General features: G+C 46.1%; 1 protein-coding gene across 5 annotated transcripts in view; it reads right to left on the reverse strand.

The window, feature by feature from the left end:
- LOC100656597 (caspase-9) overlaps positions 1–26,604 on the reverse strand; it is a 36,279-nt gene that overhangs the window by 1,702 nt on the left and 7,973 nt on the right. For 2 of the 5 annotated variants that reach the window (XM_023552044.2, XM_023552042.2), the window contains exons 3-9: positions 24,056–24,087; positions 21,952–22,128; positions 21,397–21,486; positions 19,957–20,104; positions 12,681–12,860; positions 11,972–12,081; positions 10,493–10,538 (exon numbers count right to left, since the gene is read on the reverse strand). In XM_023552044.2, coding sequence (XP_023407812.1) covers positions 10,493–10,538; positions 11,972–12,081; positions 12,681–12,860; positions 19,957–20,104; positions 21,397–21,486; positions 21,952–22,128; positions 24,056–24,087 — 783 coding nt within the window. Of the gene's footprint in view, positions 1–8,793; positions 9,477–9,863; positions 10,539–11,971; positions 12,082–12,680; positions 12,861–19,956; positions 20,105–21,396; positions 21,487–21,951; positions 22,129–24,055; positions 24,088–26,604 lie in introns of those variants that run through there. The other 3 variants (XM_023552043.2, XM_010593097.3, XM_010593098.3) reach the window with 3 other exon arrangements.

Here is a 26,604-nt window from a genome sequence, read left to right on the forward strand (position 1 = left end):
GACGGGGAGTATGGTGAGGCAGATTCACTGAGCTCCCAGCAGGAGACAGAGCACCTGGTAACCGGCGAAACACACTTTCCCACCACCCAACCTTCTTCCCCCTGTACAGCCTTTGTACCTGTCCAGAGAGCCACAGTTGCTCGGCCAGGGACACTCTGGCTCCTTGCCACTTAGATTTACCCCGCCCACACATGCCAGCTCCTTTAGTGCCATTTTTTTGTTGCTGTTGTTGTTTTGGCTTCTTCTCTCTCTCTCACCTCCTTCCTTTTCTTTCGCTCAAACATCTGGCTCTGTTTGCCATCTTCACTCCTTCTTGACAGGCTGTGCAGTACCGCTAGGCTGGGGAACCACGTCCCTGGTACATGTGGCAAAGCCAGAGGGCTCCCTTTGGGCTTTTTTTTTTCTTTCTTTCTTTTTCTTTTTCAGTTTCTTGTCTCTATCATCCTTCCTTTCTTTTATCCTGAACACCTGGTGCCATTTGCCATCTGTTCCTTCTAGACAAGCTATGCAGTGTAGCTAAGCTGGGGAGCCAGTTCTCTGGTCTGTACCACCAAGCAAGCCAGAGGGCTTCCTTGGGGCATTTTTTTTTCTCTTCTTTTCTCAGTTCCTTGTCTCTCTCTGCCTTCCTTCCTTACCCTTCTCCTGAACACCTAGCACTGTATGCCAGCTCCACTCCTTCTTTACAGGCTGTGCAGCCACAGCTCGGCTGGGGAACCACTTCCAGTGGGCTTCTTTGGGGCATTTTTTTCTTTTTTTGGTTTCTTATCCTCTACCTTCCTTCTTTTCCTTCTCCCCAACTACTCAGCATCCATTTTGTTTTGTTTTGTTTTCCCCTCCCTCAGTTTCTTTTCTCTCAACATTCCTTTCCTTTCTCCTGACCACCCCGCCGTGTGTGCTTCTCGCAATGTATTTTTTAATCTAGTTTCTTATCTCTCCCTCCCTTCCTTCCTTCCCTTCCTTTCTTCCACACACTTAGCTGCACATGCTCTATCTATCCCTTCTTAAGGGGCTGTGCCACACCACCCAGCCACAAAGCCATGAGCACATGGCTTCCCCAAGTCTGTACCACTCCAACAGTAGGCTCCCTCAGCATTTTTTTTTTTTTTTGGCTTCTGTTTCTCTCTCCCCTTTCTCTTCTTTCCCTCACCCACTTAGCTCCACATATCACATCCTTCCCCCTCCCTCCTGCCTATTTGCGCCATGCCCTGAGCATTGCACTGCCGAGCGACATAGGCACAGTCCATCGGAACCTACCCTCCACTGCCCCCTGGCCATGCCCTGTAGGCCCCAGTATCTCAGCGCACCTGCTCAGACATAACCAAGTAAAACAAAAAAGCGGAAGAAACAAACAAATCTACAATCAATACAAAATAATTACTGAATGTCCTGAAGACAGCAGGCAATATCAAAACATATTTAAAAAACAGGACAGGATGGTTCCAGTATGCGTTCAAAATAAAACACCAGATGACCTTCCAGTAGAAGAAAAGGCACTGGAACTACCTGGTAGAGAATTCACATCTCTAACATTCAGGGTTATCCAAGAGATGAAGGAAAAAGCAGACAAAAATGAGGGGGAAAAAAGGCAAAATCATGGAAAAGCCAGACAAAACAATGGAAGAATTCAGGAAAAAACAGAAAAATCATACAGGAAGAAAATGTCAAAAGAAAACCTCACAACTAGAAATCATACAAAAACAGCAATTAGAAATCCAAAAGATAAACAACAAGATTTCAGAAATGGACAGTGTCACAGAAGGTTTGAGGAGCAGGGTTCAAACAATGGAAAAGAGGATGAGCAAAATTGATGCTAAATCCTTGGATACAACTTTGATTGAGGAAAAATCAGAGAAAAGAACAAAGAAAAACAAAGGAACCCTGAGAATGGCATGGGATACAATCAAAAGCAAAAATCTGCATGCGACTAGAGTTACAGAACAGGGGGAGAAAAAGGAAAACACAGGGAGGATCATTGAAGAACTGCTGACAGAAAACTTCCCTAATATCCTGAAAAATGAAAAGCTGACCATCCAAGAAGCTCAATGATCCCCATACAGAATAAACTTCAAGAGAAAATAACCAAGGCACATTATAATTATACTCGCTAAACCAAAGACAAGGAAACAATCCTGAGAGCAGCTCGAGAAAAACAGAAAGTCACATACAGAGGGGACACAATAAGACTAAGCTTTGATTACTCGAGAAAGACCATGCATGCAAGAAGGCAATGAGATGACATATATAAAACCTTAAAATAACTACCAACCAAGAATAATATATCCTGTAAAACTCTCACTCAGATGTGAAGGTGAAAATAGAAAATTTCTAGATAAACTGAAATTAAGCGAATATGTAAAAACAAACCAAATTTACAAGAATTTTAAAGAGAGTCCTTTGGTTAGAAAACAACAACATCAGACAACAGCCTGAATCTAGGATGCAAGACCACATCGGTCAGATACTAACATAGATAATGAACTCTCAAGGACAAAACAAAATTAAATAAATGATTTACAACAGGGAACCAGAGAGGTTAATCTGTAAATGACAACAACATCAGAATAAAAGAGGGAATAAACAATGTAGGTATAAACCAAAAACCAAAACTTGCTGGGATTGAATCAATTCCAATTAACAGTGACCCTAGAGGACAGAGTAGAACTGCCCCACAGGGTTTCCAAGGAGCACATGGTGGATTCAAATTGCTGACCTTTTGGTTAGCAGCCACGGCTATTAACCACTATGCCACCAGAGTTTCCAGTGTAGGTACAGAACTTCCAAATGGAGAGGAAGTCAAGGCAATACCAAGTAATAAAAGACTGGTTAAAACTTAGGAAGATAAGGGTAAATTTCAAGGTAAACACAAAGAAACTTAACTAACCTACTCATCAAAATGAAGAATAACAAAGTCTCAGTAAACACAAAATCTACAAAAATGAAAGAAATGAACAACAACAAAAAAAATCCATAAACAAAACGAATTCAGCACCGGAGAGTAAGAGGAACAAGGAAAACATCAGCACACACAAAAAAAGCACTACAAAATGACAGCAATAAACTCACACCTATCAATAATTACGCTGAATGTAAATGGCCTAAATGCATCCATAAAGAGACAAAGAGTGACAGAACGGATTAAAAAAACAGGATCTACACATCTTAGAAACAAATACAGAAATTTATTAAAAATCAAAGGAGGGAAAAAAATATAAAGAAAAAAGCTACCGAAAAAGAGCCAGAGAGGCAATACTAATCTGACATAAAATAGACTTTAAAACAAAATCCACCATAAAAGCCAAAGAAGGACATTATATAATGATTAAAGGGACAATCCATCATGAAGACGTAACCATAATAAATATCTACGCACCCAATGACAGGGCTCCAAAATACATAAAACAAACACTAACAGCACTGAAAAGAGAAACTGACACTTCCATAATAATAGTAAGAGACTTCAACACACCACTCTTGATAAAGGACGGAACATCTACAAAGAAACTCAACAAAGATACAGAAGATCTAAAGGCCACAATCAGCCAACCTGACCTCATAGACATATACAGAACACTCCGCCCAACAGCTGCAAAGTACACGTTCCTTTCCAGTTGCACGTGGAATGTTCTCCAGAATAGACCTCATCTCAGGCCACAAGGCAACCCTCAACAAAATTCAAAACACTGAGATAATACTCAGTATCTTCTTTGATCACAATGCCATCAGAGTGAAAATTAACAACAGGAAGAACAAGAAAAAAAAATCAATTACATGGAAACTGAATAACACCCTACTTAAAAACCACCAGGTAACAGAAGAAATCAAAGATGGGGTCAAAAAATCACAAGAATGAAAACACATCATACCAAAACCTTTGGAACACAGCAAAAGCAGTGCTCAGAGGTGAACTTATAAAATTAGATGCACCCATCAAAAAAGAAGAAAGGGACAAAAGCAAAACATTAGCAACACAATTTGAACAAACAGAAAGAGATCAGTAAAAGAAGCCCACAGCCACCAGAAGAAAGGCACAATAAAGATCAGAGCAGAAATAAATTAAATAGAGACTAGAAAAACAATAGAATCAACAAAACCAAAAGTTGGTTCTCTGAAAGGATAAACAAAATCGACAAAATGTTGGCCAAATTGACAAAAGAAAAATAGGAGAGGACACAAATAACCCAAATAAGAAATGAAATGGGGGACATTACAACAGACCCAACTGAAATAAAAAGCATCATAATAGAGCACTATGAAAAACTACACTCAAACAAACTTGAAAACCTAGAGGGAATGGACAAATTTCTAGAAACACACTAGCTACCCAAACTAACACGAACTGAAGTTCAAAATCTGAACAAACACATAACAAGAGATTGAAAAGATTTTTTAAAAAACTCCCAGCAACAACAGAAAAAAAAACCATGGCCAAATGGCTTCACGGGAGAATTCTACCAAACATTCAGAAAAGAGCTCATGTACCAGTTGTACTCAAACTATTTTAGAAGATAGAAAAGGAAGGAATACTTCCGAATTCTCTCTATGAAGCCAGCCTAACTCTGATACCAAAATCAGGCCAAGATACCACAAAAAAACAAAATTAGAGACCAATATATCTCATGAATATAGATGACAAAATTCTAGCCAGTAGAGTTCAGCATCATATCAAAAAGATAATACGCCACAACCAAGTGGGATTCATACCAGGTATGCAAGGATGGTTCAACATTTGAAAATCAATCAATGTAATCCACCACATAAATAAAAGAATCACATGATCATCTCAATCGACACAGAAAAGGCATTTAACAAAGTCCAACACCCATTCCTGATAAAAACTCTCAATAAAATAGGTATAAAAGGGAAATTCCTCGACATAAGAAAGGGCATCTCTACAAAACCAACAGCCAACATCATTCTTAATGGAGAGAGGCTGAAAACATTCCCCTTGAGAACAGTAACAAGACAAGAATGCCCTTTACCACCACACCTATTAACACTGTGCTGGAAGTCCTAGCGAGAGCAATAAGGCAAGAAAAAGAAATAAAGGGCATCCAAATTGGTAACAAATAAGTAAAACCGTCCCTATTTGCGGATGATATGATACTATATGTAGAAAACCCAAAAGACTCCATGAGAAAACTACGGGAACTAACAGAAAGATTCAGCAGAGTAGCAAGATACAAGGTAAACATAAAAAAATCAGTTGGATTCCTCTACACCAATAATGATGAAGAGGAAATCAGGGAAACAATGCCATTTAAAAAAAAAAAAAAAAAAAGACCTATACAAAGAAAACTACAAAACACTACTGCAAAAAAACAAGAGAACTACATAAATGGAAAAACATACCATGCTCTTGGATAGGTAGACTCAACATTGTAAAAATGTCAATTCTACCCAAAGCAATCTACAAATACAATGCAATCCCGATCCAAATACCAACTTCATTCTTTAAAGAGATTTAAAATCTAGTCACTAACCTTATATGGAAAGGGAAGAGGCCCCATACAAGTAAAGTACTGTTGAAGAAGAAGAATAAAGTAGGAGGGCTCACACTACCTGACCTCAGAACCTGCTATATAGCTATGGTAGCCAAAATAGCCTGGTACTGGCATGACAGATACATTGACCAATGGAACAGAATTGAGAACCCAGAATGTAAACCCACCCACCTACAGTCACCTGGTCTTCAAAAAGGGCCCGAAGTTCATCAAATGGGGAAAAGACAGGGTTCTTAATAAATGGAGCTGGACAACTGGATGTCCATCTGCAAAAAAAAATAGGACCCATACCTCACACCACACACACAAAAAAATTCAAAATGGATCAAAGACCTAAATACAAAACCAAAAACTATAAAGATCATAGAAGAAAAAATAGGATCAACACTAGAGGCCCTAATACATACCATGAACAGGATAGAAACCATAACTAACAACACACAAACAGCAGAAGATAAACTAGATAACTGGGATCTTCTAAAAATTAAACACTTATGCTCATCAAAACACTTCACCAAAGGAGTTAAAAGAGAACCTACAGATTGGGAAAAAACTTTTGGCTATGACAAATCCGACAGAGGTCTAATCTCTAAAATCTACAGGGAAATCCAACACCTCTACAACAAAAGACAAATAATCAAATTAAAAAATGGGCAAAGGATATGAACAGACACTTCATCGAAGAAGACATTCAAGTGGCTAACAGGCACAGGAGGAAAAGCTCAGATCACTAGGCATTAGAGAAATGCAAATCAAAACCACAATGAGATACCATCTCTCCCCTTCATTGTTGGCATGAATCAAAAAAACAGAAAATAACAAATGTTGGAGAGGCTACGGGGAGACTGGAACTCTTATGCACTGCTGGAGGGAATGCAAAATGGTACAACCACTTTGGAAAATGATATGGCACTTCCTTAAAAAAAAAAAATACCATATGATACAGCAATCCCACTCCTAGGAATATATCCTGGAGAAATAAGAGCTGTCACAGGAATAGACATACGCACACCCATGTTCATTTCAGCACTGTTCACAATACCAAAAAGATGGAAACAACCTAGATGCCCATCAACAGATGAATGGATAAACAAACTATGATGCATACACCCAGTGGAATACTATGCAAAGATAAAAAACAACGATGAATCTGCAAAGCATCCCACAACATGGATGAATCTGGAGGGCATTATGCTGAATGAAATATGTCAATCACAAAAGGACAAATATGTATGAGACCACTACTATAAAAACTAATGAAAAGGTTTACACACAAAAAGAAACAATCTTTGATGGCTACAAGGGACGGGAAAGGTGGGGAGGGAAAAACACTAAATAGACAACAAATAAATGGTAACTTTGGTGAAGGATAAGACAGTACATAATACTGGGAAGCCAGTACAACTTGTCCAAGGCAAGGCCATGGAAGCTCCATAGACACATCCAAACTCCCTGAGGGATGGAATTGCTGGGCTGGGGGCTGTGGGGACCATGGCCTTGGGAGACATACCGTTCAACTGGCATAACGGAGTTTGTAAAGAAAATTTTCTACATTCTACTTTGGTGAGTAGTGTCTGGGGTCTTAAAAACTTGTGAGCAGTCACCTAAGATACTCCACTGGTCTCACCCTGCCTGGAGCAAGGGAGAACGAAGAAAAACAAAGACACAATAGAAAGTTAGTCCAAATGACTGGTGGACAACTACTACAGCCTCCACCAGATTGAGTCTCGCACAACTAGATGGTGCCCAGCTACCACTACCAACTGCTCTGACACGGATCACAACAGAGGGTCCCGGACAGAGCTGGAGAAAAATGTACAACAAAATTCTAACTCACAAAAAAATTTTTTAAATGATCAGACTTACTGGGGTCTGACAGAGACTGGAGAAACCTCGAGAGTATGGCCTCCAAACACCCTTATAGCTCAGCGATAAAGTCACTCCTGAGGTTCACACTTCAGCCGAAGATTAGACAGGTCCATAAAACAAAACGAGCCTAAATGGGCACACCAGCCCAGGGGCAAGGACGAGAAGGCAGGAGGGGACAGGAAAGATGGTAATAGGGAACCCAAGGTCGAGAAGGGAAGAGTATCGACATGTTGTGGGGTTGGCAACCAATGTCACAAAACAGTATGTGTATTAATCATTTAATTGAGAAGCTAGTTTCTTCTATCAACCTTCATCTGAAGTACAATTTAAAAAAAAAATTAACAGATGCAGCTTATAGCCTCACCCATACGGCATGAAATCCATAAACACTCCCATCCACACATTTCACGTATAATTTTTAGGAGCCCACAGGCCCCCTGGAGCCCAAGCAGGACTCCAGGCCAGGACCGCTGCAGGTCAGTGGAAGGCTGTGATAACACCTTGTTCTCCTCAGACAGGAGCTGCCTCTGATTCTAGGGCTTCGAACTGGTTCATTCCAGTTTGAACCCCTGCTGAGAATTTGGATTTCTAACAAGTTCCCCAAAACCCAAGCCCACTGCCATCAAGTCGATTCCAACTCAGAGCAACCCTATAGGACAGAGAGTAGAACTGCCCCGTAGGGTTTCTAAGGCTGTAAATCTTTACGGAAGCAGGCTGCCACATCTTTCTCCTGCCGACCGGCTGGTGGGTTCGAACCACCGACCTTTTGCTTAGCAGATGAGTGCTTTTAACCACTGTGCCACCAGGGCTTGCTTAACAAGTTTCCAGGTGACACTAATGCTGCTGCTGGTTAGGGACCAGTTCTGTGAATCACTAGTAGGGCAGCGGTTCTCAAACTTTATTATACCTAAGAATCACCTGGGGATCCTGTTAAACCATAGATTCTGATTCAGTATATCTGGGGTGGCAATGCAAATCTCAGCAGTGGAACAAACCGGTTCAGAGCCCTGTCTGATTCACATGAGCAGTGCATTGCCCAAGAGAAAGGCAGGGAAACTGCCAAGCTCAGCTCTGCAGTTTGGTTCACTTGATTATTTTCTTGTCTGTGTCCCTGCAGGTGATTGCAAATAACTAACCGAAAGAATTCCCCAGGACTGTTTCAGAATTGGAACGGTTACAGAGGAAAAAATAAAACAAAGTGGCAACTACATCAATCTTACCTTGGTGCGAGTCTTATTAGCAAACTGTCCTAATGTCCAAAAAAGAAAACCAAACCCACTGTCATCTAGTTGATTCTGACTCACGGAGACCTCATGTGTTACAGAGTAGAGCTGCTTCACAGGTGTGGGGGGAAACAGCCCCAGCAAGGGAAGACCCTCACTGTGCGTCCTGGCAGATAATCCGAAGAATTGACACGTAGCCCTTTCCAGATTCAAACGTTTATTCAGGGAAACTTACTAACACGGGCAAGCAGCTGCTCTCCAGTGGTGGCCGGCTGGAGTATTTTCCGCAACCACCAGCAAGGGACCCAAGCTTACATACCATTCCAGCTGGGACCAAGGCTCATCGTTTTCTCCCACGTCCTTGGGCGCTCAGTGTTCCCAGGGACTTCACGTCCAGGCCCAGATGTTTTCCTTCATGTTGCTAAGGCATTCTTCAGCCTTGGCCGCTGGCCCAGTCACGCCCCTCCCGGCCTTGTACCTTAGCCTGAGTCTATCCCGAATTCATCCCCAGCACGCTTTGGGGAAGAGCAAAGCTGACTCCATTAGGGAGGGGATGCATACAGCTGAATAGCATTACCCTACAATAGGGTTATCTTGGCTGTAATCTTTGCAGAAGCAGATCACCAGGCCTTTCTTCTGCAGCACTGCTGGGTGGGTTTGAACCAACTTTAGGTAACTTTGCACACCCAAGGACTTCATCCTAACATCGCAAAACCAAAACCCGTTGCCGTCAAGTCGATTCTCATAGCGACCCTACAGGACAGAGTAGAACTGCCCCATAAGGTTTCCAAGGACTGGCTGGTGGATTCGAACTGTGACATTTTGGTTAGCAGATGAGCTCTTAAACACCGCACCCCAGGGTTCCTCCTAATGTCCAGGGGTCCTAAAAGCAAGAAAGAAGCTGGGATCAGGACAGCCTAAAGGACCTCAGGGATGGGGCCTGGGGTCCCAGGATTGCCCTGCAGTCTCGGGGTCCTTCAGCAAGTCGGGCACTTGGGAGGCACAGACCGGGAGCCAGGTCTCCTTACTGGTTAACTACATTTCCCTGGACAAGTGATTTCACCTCCTTCGGCACAGGCTTCACGCCCCTGCCACCTTCCTAGGGCAGGGTGGGCACCAAATGAAATGCGATGGGGAAATGTTTTGAAAAAGGCAAAAGTTACCTTTGTAAGGAAGACGAGTGTGAGCAAAATAAGGGGGGAAAATGGGCAGAAGGGAGTCCATATTCACCTAAGATTTGTTTTTTAAGAATACAACACAGAAAAAAATAGCAAATTGTAAAGCTTCATTCAGAATCCACAGATTAAAGTTGTTCAGGGCCTAGTAGCCCCAAGCCTGCAGAGCTAAGAGATGCTGGTTTCTTTGTCGTCAAAAGCTCCTATCAATCAGTGGTTCTCAAGACTGGCAGTTTTGCTCCCAGGGGACATTTGGTGATGTCTGGAGTCGTTTTTCGTTGTCACACTTGGCAATGTGCTACTGGCACCTAGTGGGTGGAGGCCAGGGATCCTGCTAAGCATCCTACAGGGCACAGGACAGCCTCCCACCACAAAGAAGCACCCGGCCCCAAATGCCAACAGAAGGCACAGGGGCCACAGGCCACAGTCACTGGCCCAGGAGCCAGCCACGGGTGAAGGGGCCACGTGGTGCCCAAGACGCCCTTCGGCACCTCTTCCTCCATTGCTTGGCCATCCTTCATGTCCAATACGGAAGCCTGTCTGCCCTTATGGGGAAGGAGCAGCCACTCCACAGGCTAGGAAATCCTTCAAAGCCTGACAGCCAGTCATAGGGACGTCCAGGCCTGGAGCAGGAAGGCTTGGGGCTGAAAGGTAAGGCAGGGTGTTGGGCCTGGGCCTCAACAAGTTTTAAAGAAAAGTTTTTTCCGGAGGAAGTTAAAATAACCTGGCATCTGTTTGTAAATCCCTTTCTCTGAAACAGCATTGGCGACCTGTGAAGACACAAGAACAGAGAGGGCTGTGTGAGTTCTCGTTACTGACGTAAGAATTCAAAAAGGGGCCTGGGAAGAAGAGCCACTAAATCAGCACTTGATAGAGCAAAACTGGTCAGTGGCAAAAGGACAAACAGTGCATGATCTCATTTATATGAAGCAAGTAAACATACAGAAACCAAAGATTATGAGTGGTTACCAGAGGTAGGAGGGAGGGGGGAGGGGAAGGGGTTGATAAGGTGCTGGAAGGATTTGGGGAAGGGCAGCGAGAACGGCCACACAACAGAAAAGCGTAACTGACATCATCGACTTGGAAGGTGTACTGGCGAATGTTTTGGTGCGTGTATTTTTACCACAACAACAACAAAAAATACAGCTATAACTGCAGCCTACTTTATTGGAAGGTTTTAAGATCAATCACCTCAACTAAAAGTTTAAAAAACTCAAAATTGCACTTAAAATGGTCAAAATGTCCATTTGTATGTTAAATATACCTTACAACAATAAAAAAAAATTTTTAACAAAGTTCAAATTCGATTGGAAGGTTTGCTTGAAGAGAAGCCAGGAGCAGAATGCACCGCCTAGCCCTGACTGTCCCTCCCCCACCCACAGGGCCCCAGGAGCCTGAGGGTCCCTTGCTCAGGACCACCACAAGGGGGCCCCCTGGAGTTGTGCTAGGTGTGACCTGCCCTTGCTTCTCTTCTCTCCTCGGCTCTGCTCAGCAGAGAACAGAGCCGGAGCCTCCCTCAGGAGAAAGGAGTGGTCCCAGCCCTAAAGCCCCTTCCCACAGCAGGAAATACCTGTGCAGAGCAGGAGGGACCCTAGTGTGCTAATGCCCAAAGGCAAGGACTAGACTCTAGGCCCTCAGCGGAGCCAACTGTTGAAGTGGGGTTTTCACGTAGGGGGCTACAGCTCTGCCAAGCCATCCTTCGGTGGTCTTCAATTAGGGCCTTCTGAGAAGGGTATGCTAAAGGGGAGTCATGGTTCTTGGGGAGCATGACTACATAGAGAGGCAAAGGGTGCCAAGATGGCCCCATGGCCTGCCTCTTTGGTGCCATTCTTGGCTACTGACCCATCCCTGTCTGTGGACCCATACCATCTCACGGGAGTAGGGGGAGCTTGGAGGTTTCAGCCTAGGAGCCTCAGAGGAGACAGTGGGGAATGGAAGCTCTGGGGACCCCCAAAGGGCAAATGTCACCGCAAGCAGTTCCATCTCACATTAAAAGAAGAAAGAACACTGACTCTCATGGCAAATCAAGGCACAGAGGCAGATGGAGTGCTTACTGTCCTTTACCTTTCATTTGGGCTTAGCGCTTTCTCAGCTCAGGTCAGCGCCCTGCTCAGGTCAGCGCCCTGCTCAGCACCCCCACCTGCCCTGAGGAGGGCACCCCGCTCCCAGCACGTGCCCCCTTCTGCCGGAAGGCAGGCCTCACCCTGAGCAGGAGGGTCTGTAGGTCTTCAGAGCCAGCCCACTGCTCAAAGACAGCATCCAGAGTCTTGACGTACCAGGAACCACTCTTGGTATCCCTCCAGGAGACAAACCCTTAGAAAGAGAAAGGGTGGACCTTGCTGGTGTGCCAGGGCCCCCACAGGTCACCCCCCTCCCTGGGCATGGAGACTTGGCACAGTTTCAAGTCTAGCAGTAGCAGCCCACATCTCTGCGGCTCTATCCCTGTCATCCCATTTCGTCCTCACAACCACCTTGTGACTTTGGTTATGGTTCCCATCTTCTCAACCAGGAAACCAAGGCTCCGGAAAGTCAGGTGTCTCCCCCATAGGTGTTAGAAAACTACCACCTATTCTGTGCCAGGCTCTGTGCTCAGTGACGTGCCAGCCACCTTGTTTAATCCCCATGACAACTCCTGAGGTATGATTATATTCCCGTTTTAAAGATGAGGAGGCTGAGGCAGAGCCAGGACCAGGGTGAGGCAATAAAGCGCACAAACCCAAGAGCATGTGCCTCCTTAAACTTTGCACCCTAGGCACCGCCTTGCCTCACTCTGGGCTGGGCTCAGAGTCACACAAGTGGCAAGAGGCAGAACCAAGACCCAAGAACAGGTCTTATCTTCCCCACCACAGCTGCCTCTAGGGCAGGTGAGAGGACCCACTGGGCCTGGAGGACGTGTCTCCTGGTGCACTTACCTGGGAAGGTGGAGTAGGACACGAAGATATCACTGGGTGTGGGCAAACTAGCCACGGCGTCTGGCTGGTCAGAGTTCCCCAGGCCTTCCAGCAACGGGGCGGCATCTGACTCGGGGTTTCTGCCAGAGGCCCTGTTTTTAGGGGAAGCAGAGGCCACCTCAAATCCATGGTCTTTCTGCTCTGCAAGAAGTAGACACAAACACTAATTTGACACCAAAACACAGACCAGAGATCCTTTCCTCGCTTCTTGGTGCCATCCAGCCTGTCCCCAGCCTGAGATGGTTTGATATCCCCTGAAGGCAGGGTCTCAGTGTCGGGCAGACACAAGCAGGCAACGGAAACAGAGCTTCACTTCAGAGAAACGACAGAAGTATCAGATGTGTTATGGACTGAATTGTGTCGCCCCAAAAAGATATGGTGAAGTTCTAACCCCCATACCTGTCAATGTGACCTTGTTTGTAAATAGGGTTTTTAAAGATGTTATCAGTCAACACAAGGTCATACTGGGGTAGGGTGGGTCTTAATTCTAATGGCGTCCTTATAAAAGAGAAGAAAAGACGCAGAGAGACACTCAGGGGGAAGACCAGACGAAGACGCCTCGATAAGCCAAAAAACACCCAGGGCGACCAGAAGCTGAGAGAGACAGGGGAGGATCTTCCCCTAGAGCTTCAGAGAGCACATGGCCCTGCCACATCCTCAATGCAAACAACTAGCCTCCAGAACTCTGCAGCGATAAATTTCTCTTCTTAGAAGCCACTCAATTTGTGGCATTTTGTTACAGCAGCCCCAGAAAACTAATACAATGCTGATTAAATAAAATTGGGGGAGAAAAAGGAGAATGCAGAAATTTCACAAATGGCTCTAAAAACAAGTTACGGAACAGTACATAAAGTACGGCCCATTTGGCATATTTGTTATAGATAAATAGATGGGTGGGTAGGTGGGTGGGCGGGCAGGTAGGCAGGTAGGTAGATACTACAAAGGAAGAAAAATCTGGAAAGAAACACTCCAACTTATTAGCAGTGGCTACTACTGAGGAACAGGACCGGGGGTGGAGGTGAGCAGAGGTCTTTCCCTTTCCACCTTTGTACAGCCCTGAAGCCTTTTCTTTCTTTGTTTTTTAATGAGCACGAACTGCTTTTGATCTCCGAGTTTACCTTTAATACCTACACTGGTCACTTCGTAGTTAGCTGCTGTCTTTAACCACATTTACAGCCTCTTCCCCACCACACATAAAAACCCCAACATAAGGATTTAAAACAAAGCCCAGCCACCTTCACGCCATTGCAAAGACAACTGTGGCTGCTAACGGTTTGCTGCATCTCCTTCCAGTCTGTTTTCTATTTGTTGTCGCCTGGTTATCAACACATTACAGGTTCAACTAATCGTGCTTTTTCCCCTTATTACGGCAGCACAAGGATTCCCCATGGGTCACTACAGAGCCTTCTTTGAGGTCATGGTTTACGACAAGATGGTGAAACATACATGCATGCACACATGTCCACAGACACACACATTTTCACAAATGCGCATGTCCACACATGTCAACACACACACGTCCGTACATGTGCACACACGTCCACACAAACACGTCCGCACACGTGCACGCGCACACACACACACACACACACACACACACGGCACCCCGGGCTACAAAGCTCCTGCACAGGCACTGAGGGGAAACAATGGTAAAGGGAAGATGGGTTCTTCTGTCTCAAGGGCTAAAAGACCAAACTGAGAAAACTATGTCCTCATTTACACTGAGAATCGCACTAAAAAGAGCCACATAAAGCTTGTGTTTCTTTTTTTTTTTTTGTAGGAATATGGTGAGGAAAGTGTCCACTGTATCACACAGTATCCTCTCTATGAAAGGGAGCCCTGGTGGCACAACGGTTAAACTCTTGGCCGCTGACCGAAAGGTTGGTGGTTCAAACCCAATCAATGGCTCCTCGGGAGAAAGACCTGGCAATCTGCTCCCGTAAAGATTACAGCCTAGAAAACCCTATGGGGCATTTCTGCTCGGTCTCATGGGGTCACTACGGTCAGAATCACCTCAGTGGCACCTAATAACAATACTCCCTTTTCATGACAACTGAGGGAGGCAAGTTCTTAGGTCACAGTACCAAGACTGATTCTCCTGAAAAATGCAGCTTCTGTCTTATGGAGGCTGTGGATCTTATGAGGGATCTTATCTTGCTTCAGCTGCAAAGCCAAATTTGCAGGCCATCGCTAGCAAGTAGGTAAGACCTCACCATAAGTATTTCTGGGTACCGAACTTACTCTTATTTTCTTCATTCCTCAGATTTCCCCTCTCTCTATTTTGTTCTACTACATCATTTGTATTTGGTCTTAGCTGCCATCCAGTTGGCCCCCGACTTACAGCGATCCCATGTACAATGGAACAAAACACTGCCCGGTCCTACACCACCCATCCCCATGACCGGTTGAGGATCAGACCATTGTGATCCACAGGGTTTTCACTGGCTGATTTTCAGAAGTAGCTCACCAGGCCTTCTTCATACTCTGTCTTAGTCTGGAAGCTCTGCTGAAACCTGTTCAGCATCATAGCAACACACAACCCTCCACAGACAGACAGGTGTAGCTGTGCACGAGGTGTACGGACCAGGAATCGAACCCGGGTCTCCTGCTTGTCTTTCTTAAGCTATCTCAAATCTTTTTCTGGAATCAAAGGAGGCATGAGAAGCATGCCAAATAATAACACAAACTCAAAAGTAACAGGATCCGTGGAGACGTTTCTACCTCTGGCCCAGTAATTCCACTCCTGGAAACATATCCTAAGGAAATAATTCTATTAAGGCCAAAAGCTCAATGTATATAAAGACATTTGTGATCGTATTAGCCAAAAATTGGATATCACCTAAATGGCTAACATCAGGGAAATGGTTTGGTACATTATTGCATATCACTGAAATGGAACATTATAAAGCCATTTGAGCTAGCGATTATAAAGACTGAGGAGATGTAGAAAAATGCTTAAGGAATAATGTGAGACGAGAGAAGCAGACAGCCCGTGGGCCAGGATCCACGGGTAAGAGGCCAAACGAGATGCCAGTCAGGCTCCTACAGGATTTTTGTTGTTGTTGTTAAGTTGTCAACTTTTCTGTCTTTTCAGTCTCAGAATCCAAACTCCCTGTTATGGATTGAATTGTGTCCCCCCCCAGAACGTGTGTCAACTTGGCTAGGCCATGATTCCCAGTATTGTGTGGTTGTCCACCATTTTGTCACCTGATATGATTTTCCTATGTGTTCTAAATCCTACCTCTATGATGTTCATGAGGCAGGATTAAAGGCAGTGATGTTAATGAGGCAGGACTCAATGCTTAAGGTTAGATTGTATCTTCAGTCAATCTCTTTCGGGATATAAGAGCAAAGGAAGCAGAGAGACGGGGGACCTTATACCACCAAGAAACAAGAGCCAGGAGAATAGCGTGTCCTTTGGACCAGGGTCCCTGCGCTGAGAGCTCCTCGACAGAGGAAGATTGATGACAAGGACCTTCCTCCAGAGCCGATAGAAAGAAAGCCTTCCCTTGGAGCTGGCACCTTGAATTTGGACTTCCAGCCTCCTAGGCTATGAGAGAATAAACTTCTCTTTGTTAAAGCCATCCACTTGTAGTATTTCTGTTACAGCAGCACTAGATAACTAAGACACTTCCCAAAAGCACTGGCAGGCTGGACAACAATGAGGTCAGGCAGGACTCGGGCCACACACACCTAAACCACAGAGCTATCAACTAATGTGCAGGGACCAGGATTATTCTGCCCCACATTTTCCGCCTCTCAACCATCCTGTTGCCTTCCATGGAGGCTGTTATGGGTTGAACTGTGTCCCCCCAAAAACATGTGTCATAGGCCCTGATTCCCAGTATCATGTGACTGTCCACCATTTTATCATCTGATGTGATTTTCCTATGTGTTGTAAATCCTACCTCTACGATGTTAACGAGGCAGGATTAGAGGCAGTTATGTTAATGAGGCAGGACTCAATCGACAAGAGTAGGTTGAGTCTTGAGTCAATCTCTTTTGAGATATAAAAGAGAAAAGCAAGCAGAGGGACACGGGAACCTCATACCACCAAGCAAGAAGTGTCTGGAGCAGAGGGCGTCCTTTGGACCCAGGGTCCCTGTACCTGAAAAGTTCCTAGGACCAGGGAAAGATTGATGACAAGGACCTTCCCTCAGAGGCAACAGAGAGAGAAATCCTTCCCCTGGAACTGGCACCCTGAATTTTGACTCCTAACCTACTAGACTGTGAGAGAATAAAGTTCTCCTTGTCAAAGCCATCGATTTGTGGTATTCCTGTTATAGCAGCACTATATAACTAAGACAGAGACCCTGAACCTGCAATGGGGCTTTCTTAGATCTGTGAAAACTTTTCGATCTTATTTATAGCCTTCTCAGTTCATCACTTCTAATTACTTTCTTGGTAGGGATTCTGGTATCTGCTCTAGGTGTCTGGGGATAACTTGAAGTGGACAGGGAGGGGGACGTAGGATGTGAGTGTGGGACTGCTGCCAGATCTGCCTGGGCAGCCCGAGGCAGCTGGAGGCAGGGGCATTTACATTGGGGACCCCAAAAGAAACGCCTAGGAGATGGGCTGGGCAGAGACACTGCTGTGAAAAAAGGAGATGGGACAATGGCATCAGAGAGGGGAAGAAGAGAGTGAGTCAGTGGGAACGCGAGGTGTGCCTTTATTCACCTGTCATTCCTCATTCCACAAATCTGGTGTGAAGTCCTAGCCTACAACGCAGTTTATGTGCGGATTTCTTCTTAAAGAGCTCATTAATTCAAAACATCCTGTAAGGCAAGACTCATCTTCCCATAAGAACGAATACAAAGCAGAAGGAGGATGCTCTCACTCAGCACATAAAATCCACAATGGCTGGAACATGCCGTTGTTGCCTTCTGCCTTCTTATGAACTCTAGGATTCTGAGGAGAGGTCACCCCAAAATTAACGTTTCGGTCTAATCCAGGCAGCTGCTTGGCTTTCACCATGGCCTGGTATCACATGGACATTCTATACTACAGTTACTGACTAGAAGCACGTTCTTGTGCCCTGGAGCTCGCACAACCTCCTAATGAAGAGGTGGATAACGTGTCGGAGGTTCCTTTTCATTGTTTTAAATTATAACAACAGTGAATTTAAAAAGAGCAACATTAAGAGTCACCAAAATTTCAGCCGACCTTCTGAGGCACCAACGCTGACAGAGAAGGCAGACGGGTCTACATTTCTCCTCCCTAGTTAAGTGGCGCCACCATGTGGCAAGAGCGTTAAACACACGGTCATGCCACCTGCCAGGGCAAAGCAGGGACAGGAACTCAAGTTTGTCGGACTCAAAAAGTGCCATCTTAAGCATTGCACTCCAGCTTGCAAATCTTGCTGTTCCCAGTGAGTCTTCTAATTAGGCACTGGCGGAAGGGGTGGTTTCAGGGGCCGGGGCAGAGCTGTTAGATGCTGAATCAGTTTTCAACTCATGGCAACCCGTTGTAACAGAGGAGGACTGCCCTACTGCCCCCCAGGGTTTTCTAGGCTGTAATATCTACTGGAGCAGATTGCCAGGTCTTTCTCCTGCAGACCCACTGGGTGAGTTTGAACCACCAACCTTTCAGTTAGCAGCCAAGCAAAAACTTAACCACTGTGCCACCAGGACTTCTTAATAAGTGGGGAAGGGGCAGTCTAAATTATTTCAAATTTTGCTCATAGCTTTTTTTTTTTGGTTCTACTTCAAATTCAAGTAATTAGAATCCACAAAAGACGCACCCCTACTAGGAGCTTTGTGCCAGGCTGGGGACCTGGCTGTGGGGCAGACAGGCCTGTGCCCCCCGAAGAGCTGACCGTGTGATGGGCCTTCTCAATTCAAAGAGAAAATGCTAGGATGGCCCTGGGGTGTAGCACTGCCTGGTTCTCCCCATTCTTTGGGAGATCGCACCAAGGGGCAAGAAACACCCTTCCAACAGCCAACACCTGAGGAGCCCAGGGCAGAGGGGACTTAACCCGTTGCCATCGAGTTGATTCCAACACAGAGTAAAGCTATGAGAGAGAGCAGAACTGTCCCGTAGAGTTTTCAAGGCTGTAATCTTTAAGGAAGCAGACTGCCACGACTTTCTCCTATGGAGTGGCTGGTGGGTTCGAAACACCAACCTTTCAGTTAACAACTGAGCACTTAACCACTGCGCCGCCAGGGCTCCTTAGAAGGAACTTGCTGGGACTGAACTCCCAGTGTTCTCAGCTTCCACCCTCAAGTCCCACAATTTCAGGAAGCATAATGTTTCTTCCCCACTACTCCCTTTTTTTTTATTTTTAAGAGAAAAATCAAGTAATATGAAGTACGAATTAGGTTTAACGTCAGAGCACATGAGCACATGGCAAAGCGACAAATAATTCTTAAAAATCCCTCAAATCATTAGGAGCTGGGCCCTTTGGAATTCAAAGGCCAATAATTAAATTCTTTCAGTTCTCTTTGTAGTTCAGCTAGGGCCTCCCTTTTCCTGAGACCGTGGGAAAAGGGCCTAGCTTGATGGGCACTGGGGGAATGCTGATAAGAAAAAAAATTTATTTTTTTCTCCCTCCTATGCTGGGAGCCCTGGTGGCACAGTGGTTAAGAGCTCAGCTGCCAACCAAAGAGGTCAGCAGTTCGAATCCAACAGGTGCTCCTTGGAAACCCTATGGGGCAGCTCTACTCTGTCCTATAGAGTCGCTATGAGTCAGGATAGACTCAATGGCAATGGGTTTGGTTTTTTTTTTTTTTGGTATGCTTTTTGTTTGGCCAAGTCTCTAGAGTTGAATTTGTCTGAGTTAAATGAACCCATGACGCTACTGCATCAGGAAGCTGAAGACTAAAACCAAAATCCAAACCAGCTGCTGTCAAATCAGTTCTGACTCATGGCGGCCCTGTATGTGTCAGAGCAGAACTGTGCTCCATAGGGCTTTCAGTGGCTGATTTTTCAGAAGCAGATCACCAGGCCTTTCTTCTTATGCTCCTCTGGATGGACTCAAACCGCCAACCTTTCAGTTAGCAGCAAGCGCAGTAACTGTTCACACCACCCAGGGACTCAGAAGACTACCAATCTCTGAGGAGTGGACGAAGCTACGCCAGCTAGATCTAAGTACGGCTGTATGGCCAACTGTGACCACATTTGGGACCCTCTGGCTGCCAAGAGACCCAGTGAACATCGTGAGGGGCTAGGTGGAGAAGAAAGTAGCAGGTAGCTCCTTCCCCACTGGATTCACCCTCAGGGAGGGAGAGGAGCTCCTTACCCCCACCACAGGCCTGGATGAAAAAGAGCTTGGGCTTCCCTCCCAAGCTTGGGCAGCCGGTTCCATTGAAGATGTTCACAATTCTCTCAATGGACACAGAATTTCCATCCGTGCCATAGACGGCCCCCGGGAACTGGCGGTGACTGACCTAGAAGACCAAGAATTTTGGTTTTAAACCAAGAAGTTCGGGCAGGAATCCAACAGCCTTCTGAGGATTTATGGGGGCCAAGCATTCAGAAGGTCCCAGCTGGGGACAAAGGGTTGAGTCTGGAAGGGCCCCGGTCAGCATCTATTCCAGGAGTCTTAACTTCATGTGCCTACAGGGGCCAGATGGCCTGACAGTGAGACAAGGAGGGTGGGGAGGAGCTAATGAACTGGAGAGTGCCAGCCAGCTTCCGCTAGATCAGTGGTTCTCAAAGTGGGTCCCTGGACTAGCAGCATCAGCATCACCTAGGAACTTGTAAGAAATGCAAATCCTCGGGCCCACCCCAGACCTCCCGAATCAGAAACTCTGGTAGTGGGACCAGCATTCTGTGCTTTAACAAGTGGTCCAGGTGCCTGGCATGCAGCTAGGTTTTGAGAAGCACTGCTCTAAACCAACTCTTCTTCAACTCCAATGTGCATGAGAATCACCTGGGGATCTTGTTAAGGTACAGATTCTGAGGCAACAGGTCCAAGATGGGCCTGGGAGTCTGCATTTTTCACAAGCTCCCAGGTAATGCCCATACTGCCAGTCCAGGGGCTTCACTGTGAGAGAAAGGACCAAAAGGGAAGCTATACCCAGCTACAGGCCAGAGTCTTGCTCTGTGAAGTTGCCAGCCTGAGTGAGGCCAGGCCTCTGGGTTTTTTTTCAAGAGAAGCCAGAAATCCTGATTTTTGTGTGAAATAGGCCAGTTCTGAAAACACTGTGTGGAGTAGAGGGGGACTACAGGCCCCAATTTGTGACTGATCTGTCCAACCCCCTCGACTTGGAAGATGGGGAAACTGAGGCCCAGGCAGGGGTAGGGGCTTGGCCTCAATGACCACCCAGCACACTGATGGCCAAGTCCAGAGAGGGCCCAGTGTCCTGACTGCCATCTAGTAGCAAAGGGCTGGAACAATGACTAGAGGACGGGGACAAGAGCTGAGAGCTCCAAGTGCTGTTCCCGGCTCTGAACAAAATCTGGGGGTCGGGGCTGTGAGCAGTGTGTGTCCCCTCCCTCCCTCTCCCAGATGCCTTCTCCCAGGAGCACCACCCGACCCAGGAAGGAGCATCCAACTCCTCCCTGGAGGACCAGATGGCTTCCAGGCAAACAGTAGGGGAGTGGACAGGGCCCCACGCTCTTTTCCACAAAGCTAAGGGTGTTCCAGACATGGGAGGGGGCAAGGATCCTGCACAGCCTCTCAGCTCTTACCCTGTGCCTGCCTGAGGGGCTGAGGCCCGGTCAGGGAGGCTCCTACCTGACAGCCGTGGGAGAGGATGACCACCACACAGCAGTCCAGAGCACCATGGTCCCGCTGTGCCAGCTCCACCAGGGCCAGGAACATTTCCTATGAGAGAAGGGTGCGGTCGAGCCAGAAGGGCTGAGGAATCAGGTCCCCATTCTCGCTCCTTCTGGGCAATAAAAGGGTCTGCCCTGAAGGCCTAGGCAGAGCACTTTTCTGTCCCAGGGGCCACATGCTGGAATAATGAGTCACAACTGTCATAATGGTACCATTCTTGGGGAACAAATGTTGTACTGGGTGCCAGTTCTCTTAGCCATCACAATGACCCCATGAGGTGGGTATCCTCTAACAAGGAAACTGAACCACAGGGAGGTCACCCGGCAAGGAACCAAGAGAACCAGTCCTATCTGAGCTCTGAGTCTGACATCGAAACTTGTAACCACTGAACCATACTGCCTCCCACAGTCCTACAGACATAAGGGCTCACCGTGGGCACCAGTTTACTGTAGGGTCCCTGGAGGACACCGCCCTGCCCAGCCCCTCACCCCTCTCCACAGGCAGTGACCATACCTTGGCAGTCAGGTCACACTTCACCTCCACCATGAAATGCAGCAATCGGAAACGTCGCTGCAACTTTTCACAGTCAATATTGGAGCCAGTGCGGGTGCCAAGCCCCGACTGGAGGCAGAAGTTCACATTGTTGAGAATGAGGCAGTAGCCACAAGGGTCGGCGTCCAGGACGTATGCCTGCCCAAGCACAGGGACCAGTGTGAACCCAGGGTCTCACTGCACCCCTCCAAAGAGAAGGCAGCCCCCCAGTTTTCGCACATGTGGCTGACAGTTTGCAGAGGTGGGACAGAAAATGGCATCTGCCTCCCGCTGTAGGAGTAGCACGGTCGACACCCAGCATTCCAGGAAGAACAGACTGCAAAGCAGATTAGTGTAAGCACTATCTGTGTGTTATGGATTAAACCGCATCTCCAAAAATATGTGCTGGAATCCTAAACCCTACGCCTGTGGATTGTGATGCTACTTAGAAAGGGTTCTTTGTTACGTTAACGAGGCCATATCAGTGCAGGCTGTGTCCTAAACCCTCTGAGTTACAGTAATACCTGCAAAAGTCAGAACCTATGTAAGGCAGAAACCTGTCAGAGAAGGAAAACTCACTGGGCATCTGTGAGGTAGGATTCTTAATACAGAACGATAGAAAACTGGTAAGCACCCTGTCATAGGCAGAAACCTTCCGAGACCCTGAAAAGTAAGGCAGTCCTCTGGAGTTCCAGCTGTCACAGGTATCACTGAATAAGGAGCAGCATAGACACAGAGACAAGGAAGAACAAACTGGGGGGAAGGAAGGGAGGGTTAGATGAAACATGGAGATCACCAAGGAACGAGGAACACCAGGACTACAGACACTGAAAGGGACGAGGATCTGCCCCAGAGTAAACAGAGGGAGACAGCCTTCCCCTATAGCCAGTGCCCTGAATTCGGACTTCTAGCCTCCTGAACTGTGAGAAAATAAATGTCTGTTCTTTAAAGCCATCCCCTTGTGGTATCGCTGTTTCAGCAGCACTAGCAAACTAACACACAGTGTGACTTGCAAATAGATAAACTTCAGCGAGATATTTAGCTCCCATCTCGGTATTCAGTATGGGAGCTGCCAGCTTAGAAATCCAACACTCGTAACATTCACCCAAGAAAAAACCTCATAGATCATCCAGCCCAGTGGTCCTTAATCGGCGGTGCACCAGAGGATGCTGTCCACAGACTCAGGCCCAAGCCCACCCTCAGGGCGGCAGAGGCAGCTCCTGCTCCAGGCCCAGGAATCCTCTCTCACAGCACAGTATCTGTTGCTGCTGTTAGTTGCCATGGAGTTGACTCTGACTCACGGCCACCTCATGTACAACAGAACAAAACCTTGCCCTGTCTGTCCTGTGCCATGTTCACAATCGATGGTATGTTTGAGTCCAGTGTTGTCGCTAAGGTGTCAGTCCATCTTACTGAGGGCTTCCCTCGTTTTTGCCGACCCTCCTGCTGACATGTCCAAAGTAAGCATGAAGAAGTCTTGCCACCCTCACTTCTAAGGTTGTAAGAATGGTTCTATTTCTTCTTAGACTGACTTGTTCATTCTTCTGGCAGTCGGTAGTACATTCAACATTATTAGTCAACACCACAGTTCAAATGCATCAATTCTTCTGTCTTCCTTTTCACTTATCACTATGTACTTATATTTATATATGTATTTGCGTGTCTGCTTTTTTAACTTCTCTATCGCGTGCTTTAATTGTGGCCCCACAAGGGTTTGAGACACGTGTGGTCTGTTCCCCAGGTATCCCCAGCATGGAGCCCAGGGCTGGCGCACAGGGATGACCCAGTAAATATCTGTGAATGTAAGTGACTGATTCGGTCTGGGGTGGACACCACACCTGATTCTGAAGCCCACCCCTGGTGAAGTCTGACTCCTTGACTTTACAGCTGAGGAAAGAGCAGGCTGGGCAATCTGCTGCAGCAAGTACTATGAGAGGCCATGGTTGTGGGAGGGCTAGACTAGAACCTGACTCTCCCCTGGGATGGGTACCCTACGTTCCTGATACACCCATGGGGAGGGCCTGGGGAATGAGAATGCAAGAGCCCAATGCCAGAGCAACTGGCCCCAAATCGCATGAAGACTCACCAAATCAGTGTTTCCTCCCGGTCTCAGAGCACCTGGAGAGAGAGAGAAAGAGAGAAACCATGAATGCCAGGGTCCGATGGGTGAGGGGAGGAGGGATGCCGTGAGGAAAGTTCTGACAAAAATGAAGAGGAGCAGGCACTCAGGAACCCTCAGGCACTGCTAGTGAGAAAGTCAAATGGTCCAGCCACCTTGGAGAGGTGCTTAGTAGCTTCTGAAGTTAAGAAGGCAGTGGTAGCTGAGTGGTAGGGTTCTCGCCTTCCATGCGGGAGACACAGGGCAGTTCCCGGCTAATGTACCTTCTGCATATCCACTACCCATCTGTCAGTGGAGGCTTGCATGTTACTATGATGCCGAACAGGTTTCAGCAGAGCTTTCAGGGTAAGATGGACCAGGAAGAAAGGATTTGTGATCTATTTCCAAAAATCAGCCAATGAAAACTCTATGGATCACAATGGCCTGATCCGCAACTGATCACGGAGATGGCACAGGACTGGGCAGCATTTGTTATGCTGTGCATGGGGTCACTGTGAGCCAACAGCAGCTAACAACAACAACAACCAAGTTAAACACACACCTACCTTCTGACCAGTAATTCCACTCCCCAGTGTATAACCAAGAGAAATGAGTGCCTACGAGCACAAGAAGACTTGGCTAAGAATTCTCATTGAAGGAGCCTTATTCATAATGCCCTATACTGGAAGCAACCCAAACATCCATCAACAAGTTGAAGGATAAGCAATTGTGATCCTCCAGCCATACAAGGGAAAACAACTGGCCTAAAAAGGAACGAGATAAGAATATATAAAACAGCATTGATAATCTTGAAAACATTATGCTAAGGGAAAAAAAACAGACACGGAAGAGTGTCTGTGGAGTGTGATCCCATTTATGTGACATTCTAGAACAGAGAGGGGTAAGGAAAGCTCCAGGAGAGCAGACGTTCCCTGTTTGCACAACCCATGGGGCCCAGCACACAGTAGGCCCTTAGGAAATATTTGCAGAACAAATAAATGAGTTTCTCCTTCAACGTCAAAAGAATTTTCACTTAGCAAGAACTCAGCTAGCCACCAATCTATGAGGTCATGGAGCTTTTCTTTCTTTTTTTAAACAGAGAGGACACAATCACTACCTCCAAGTTGTCCTGGAGCCTATATTCAAATTCCAACAATGCTTAGAGTAAGCATGGATCCCTTGCTGGGAATTAATATCTCATCAGTTTAAAGCCACAACAGAAAAGCAGTCACGCCCCATTTTTTTATTAGAAATTGTCTTACCTGGCCTGAAGACACCTATTAGGCCACTGACTAATTTTGAGAACTTTTGTTCATTTCCAAAATTCCACCGTACCCAAAAAATACAACTGTCATCCACTACTGAGAGATCCATTCATTCCCCGAATTACCACAAAAGATCCACAAAGCAAAATGGCTGCTCTCAAGGGGTTCATGAGGTATAGTGACAGAGCGCTTGCCCTACCTCCAATCACACAGGGTGGTTTAGATGACCTGATAAAGTATGGTGTATATTAAAAACTAATATACACATTTAAAGAGATCTTATTGCTACTACTATTTACCCTTCAGATTTAAGCTCCTACTGGGAATAAATGTTCACAACAAACAGGAAATAAAATACCTCACAAAAGAATAGGAGGCTTCAAGCCCAGACTCCTGGTCCTAAATGGCTCAAATCAACATTTTCTATGACCAGATAACAGTTGAACTTTGTATTTTGCCTGCCTCTTTTACAACACGATAATAAAGTGTGTGAGCAAATCCAGGACAAGGCCTTCGTCCTTATACCTCAGGCAAATGCAGCTTAATATCCTCATGGCGTTTGTTCTTTTCTCTGCTTAATGGGCTGTCTGAAATCATACAGTTATTCAGCACAGAAAACAAAAATACCACTTTTTGTCCAACACATTGGAAAAAATGTTTGGGCATTTTACTCATTGCTGGGAAAATGACCACCTTCACTCACTCATGGCTGGTGAGATTTATAAAACGGTACATTTTGGAAGTACAAGTTGGTAGCATCTGTCAGAGGGAATATGTATCCTTAACCCAGCTATTCCATTTCCAGAAACGTAACCCCCAGTCAGATCCACAGGCAAGGCTATGGCAGAAACAACATAAATGACCATAAACCAAACCAAACCAAACCCCTTGCCATCGAGTCAATTTCGACTCACAGCAACCCTATAGGACAGAGTAGAACTACCCCATAGGGTTTCCAAGGAGCGCCTGGTGGATTTGAACTGCCAACCTTTTTTGGTTAGCAGCTGTAGCTTTTTAACCACTATGCCACCGGGGTTTCCTGACGATTAACAGGAGTTGGATAAATGAAATACAGTGTAGGGCACGTGTGGGGCTACACAGCACAGCATTGGAATGTGGAAGCCCGGACTGAAATCCTGTTTCCACTTCTCACTAGTGTGTGATTTGGGACAAACCATTTCCCAATCTGTGTTTACTGTGCTCAACACGAAAATAGGAAATTGTAGCACCTACGGAAACCCTGGTGGCATAGTAGTTAAGAGCTACAGCTGC

The sequence above is a fragment of the Loxodonta africana genome, chromosome 3 (assembly GCF_030014295.1).
Source record: "Loxodonta africana isolate mLoxAfr1 chromosome 3, mLoxAfr1.hap2, whole genome shotgun sequence".
NCBI classification, from domain to species: Eukaryota; Metazoa; Chordata; class Mammalia; order Proboscidea; family Elephantidae; genus Loxodonta; species Loxodonta africana.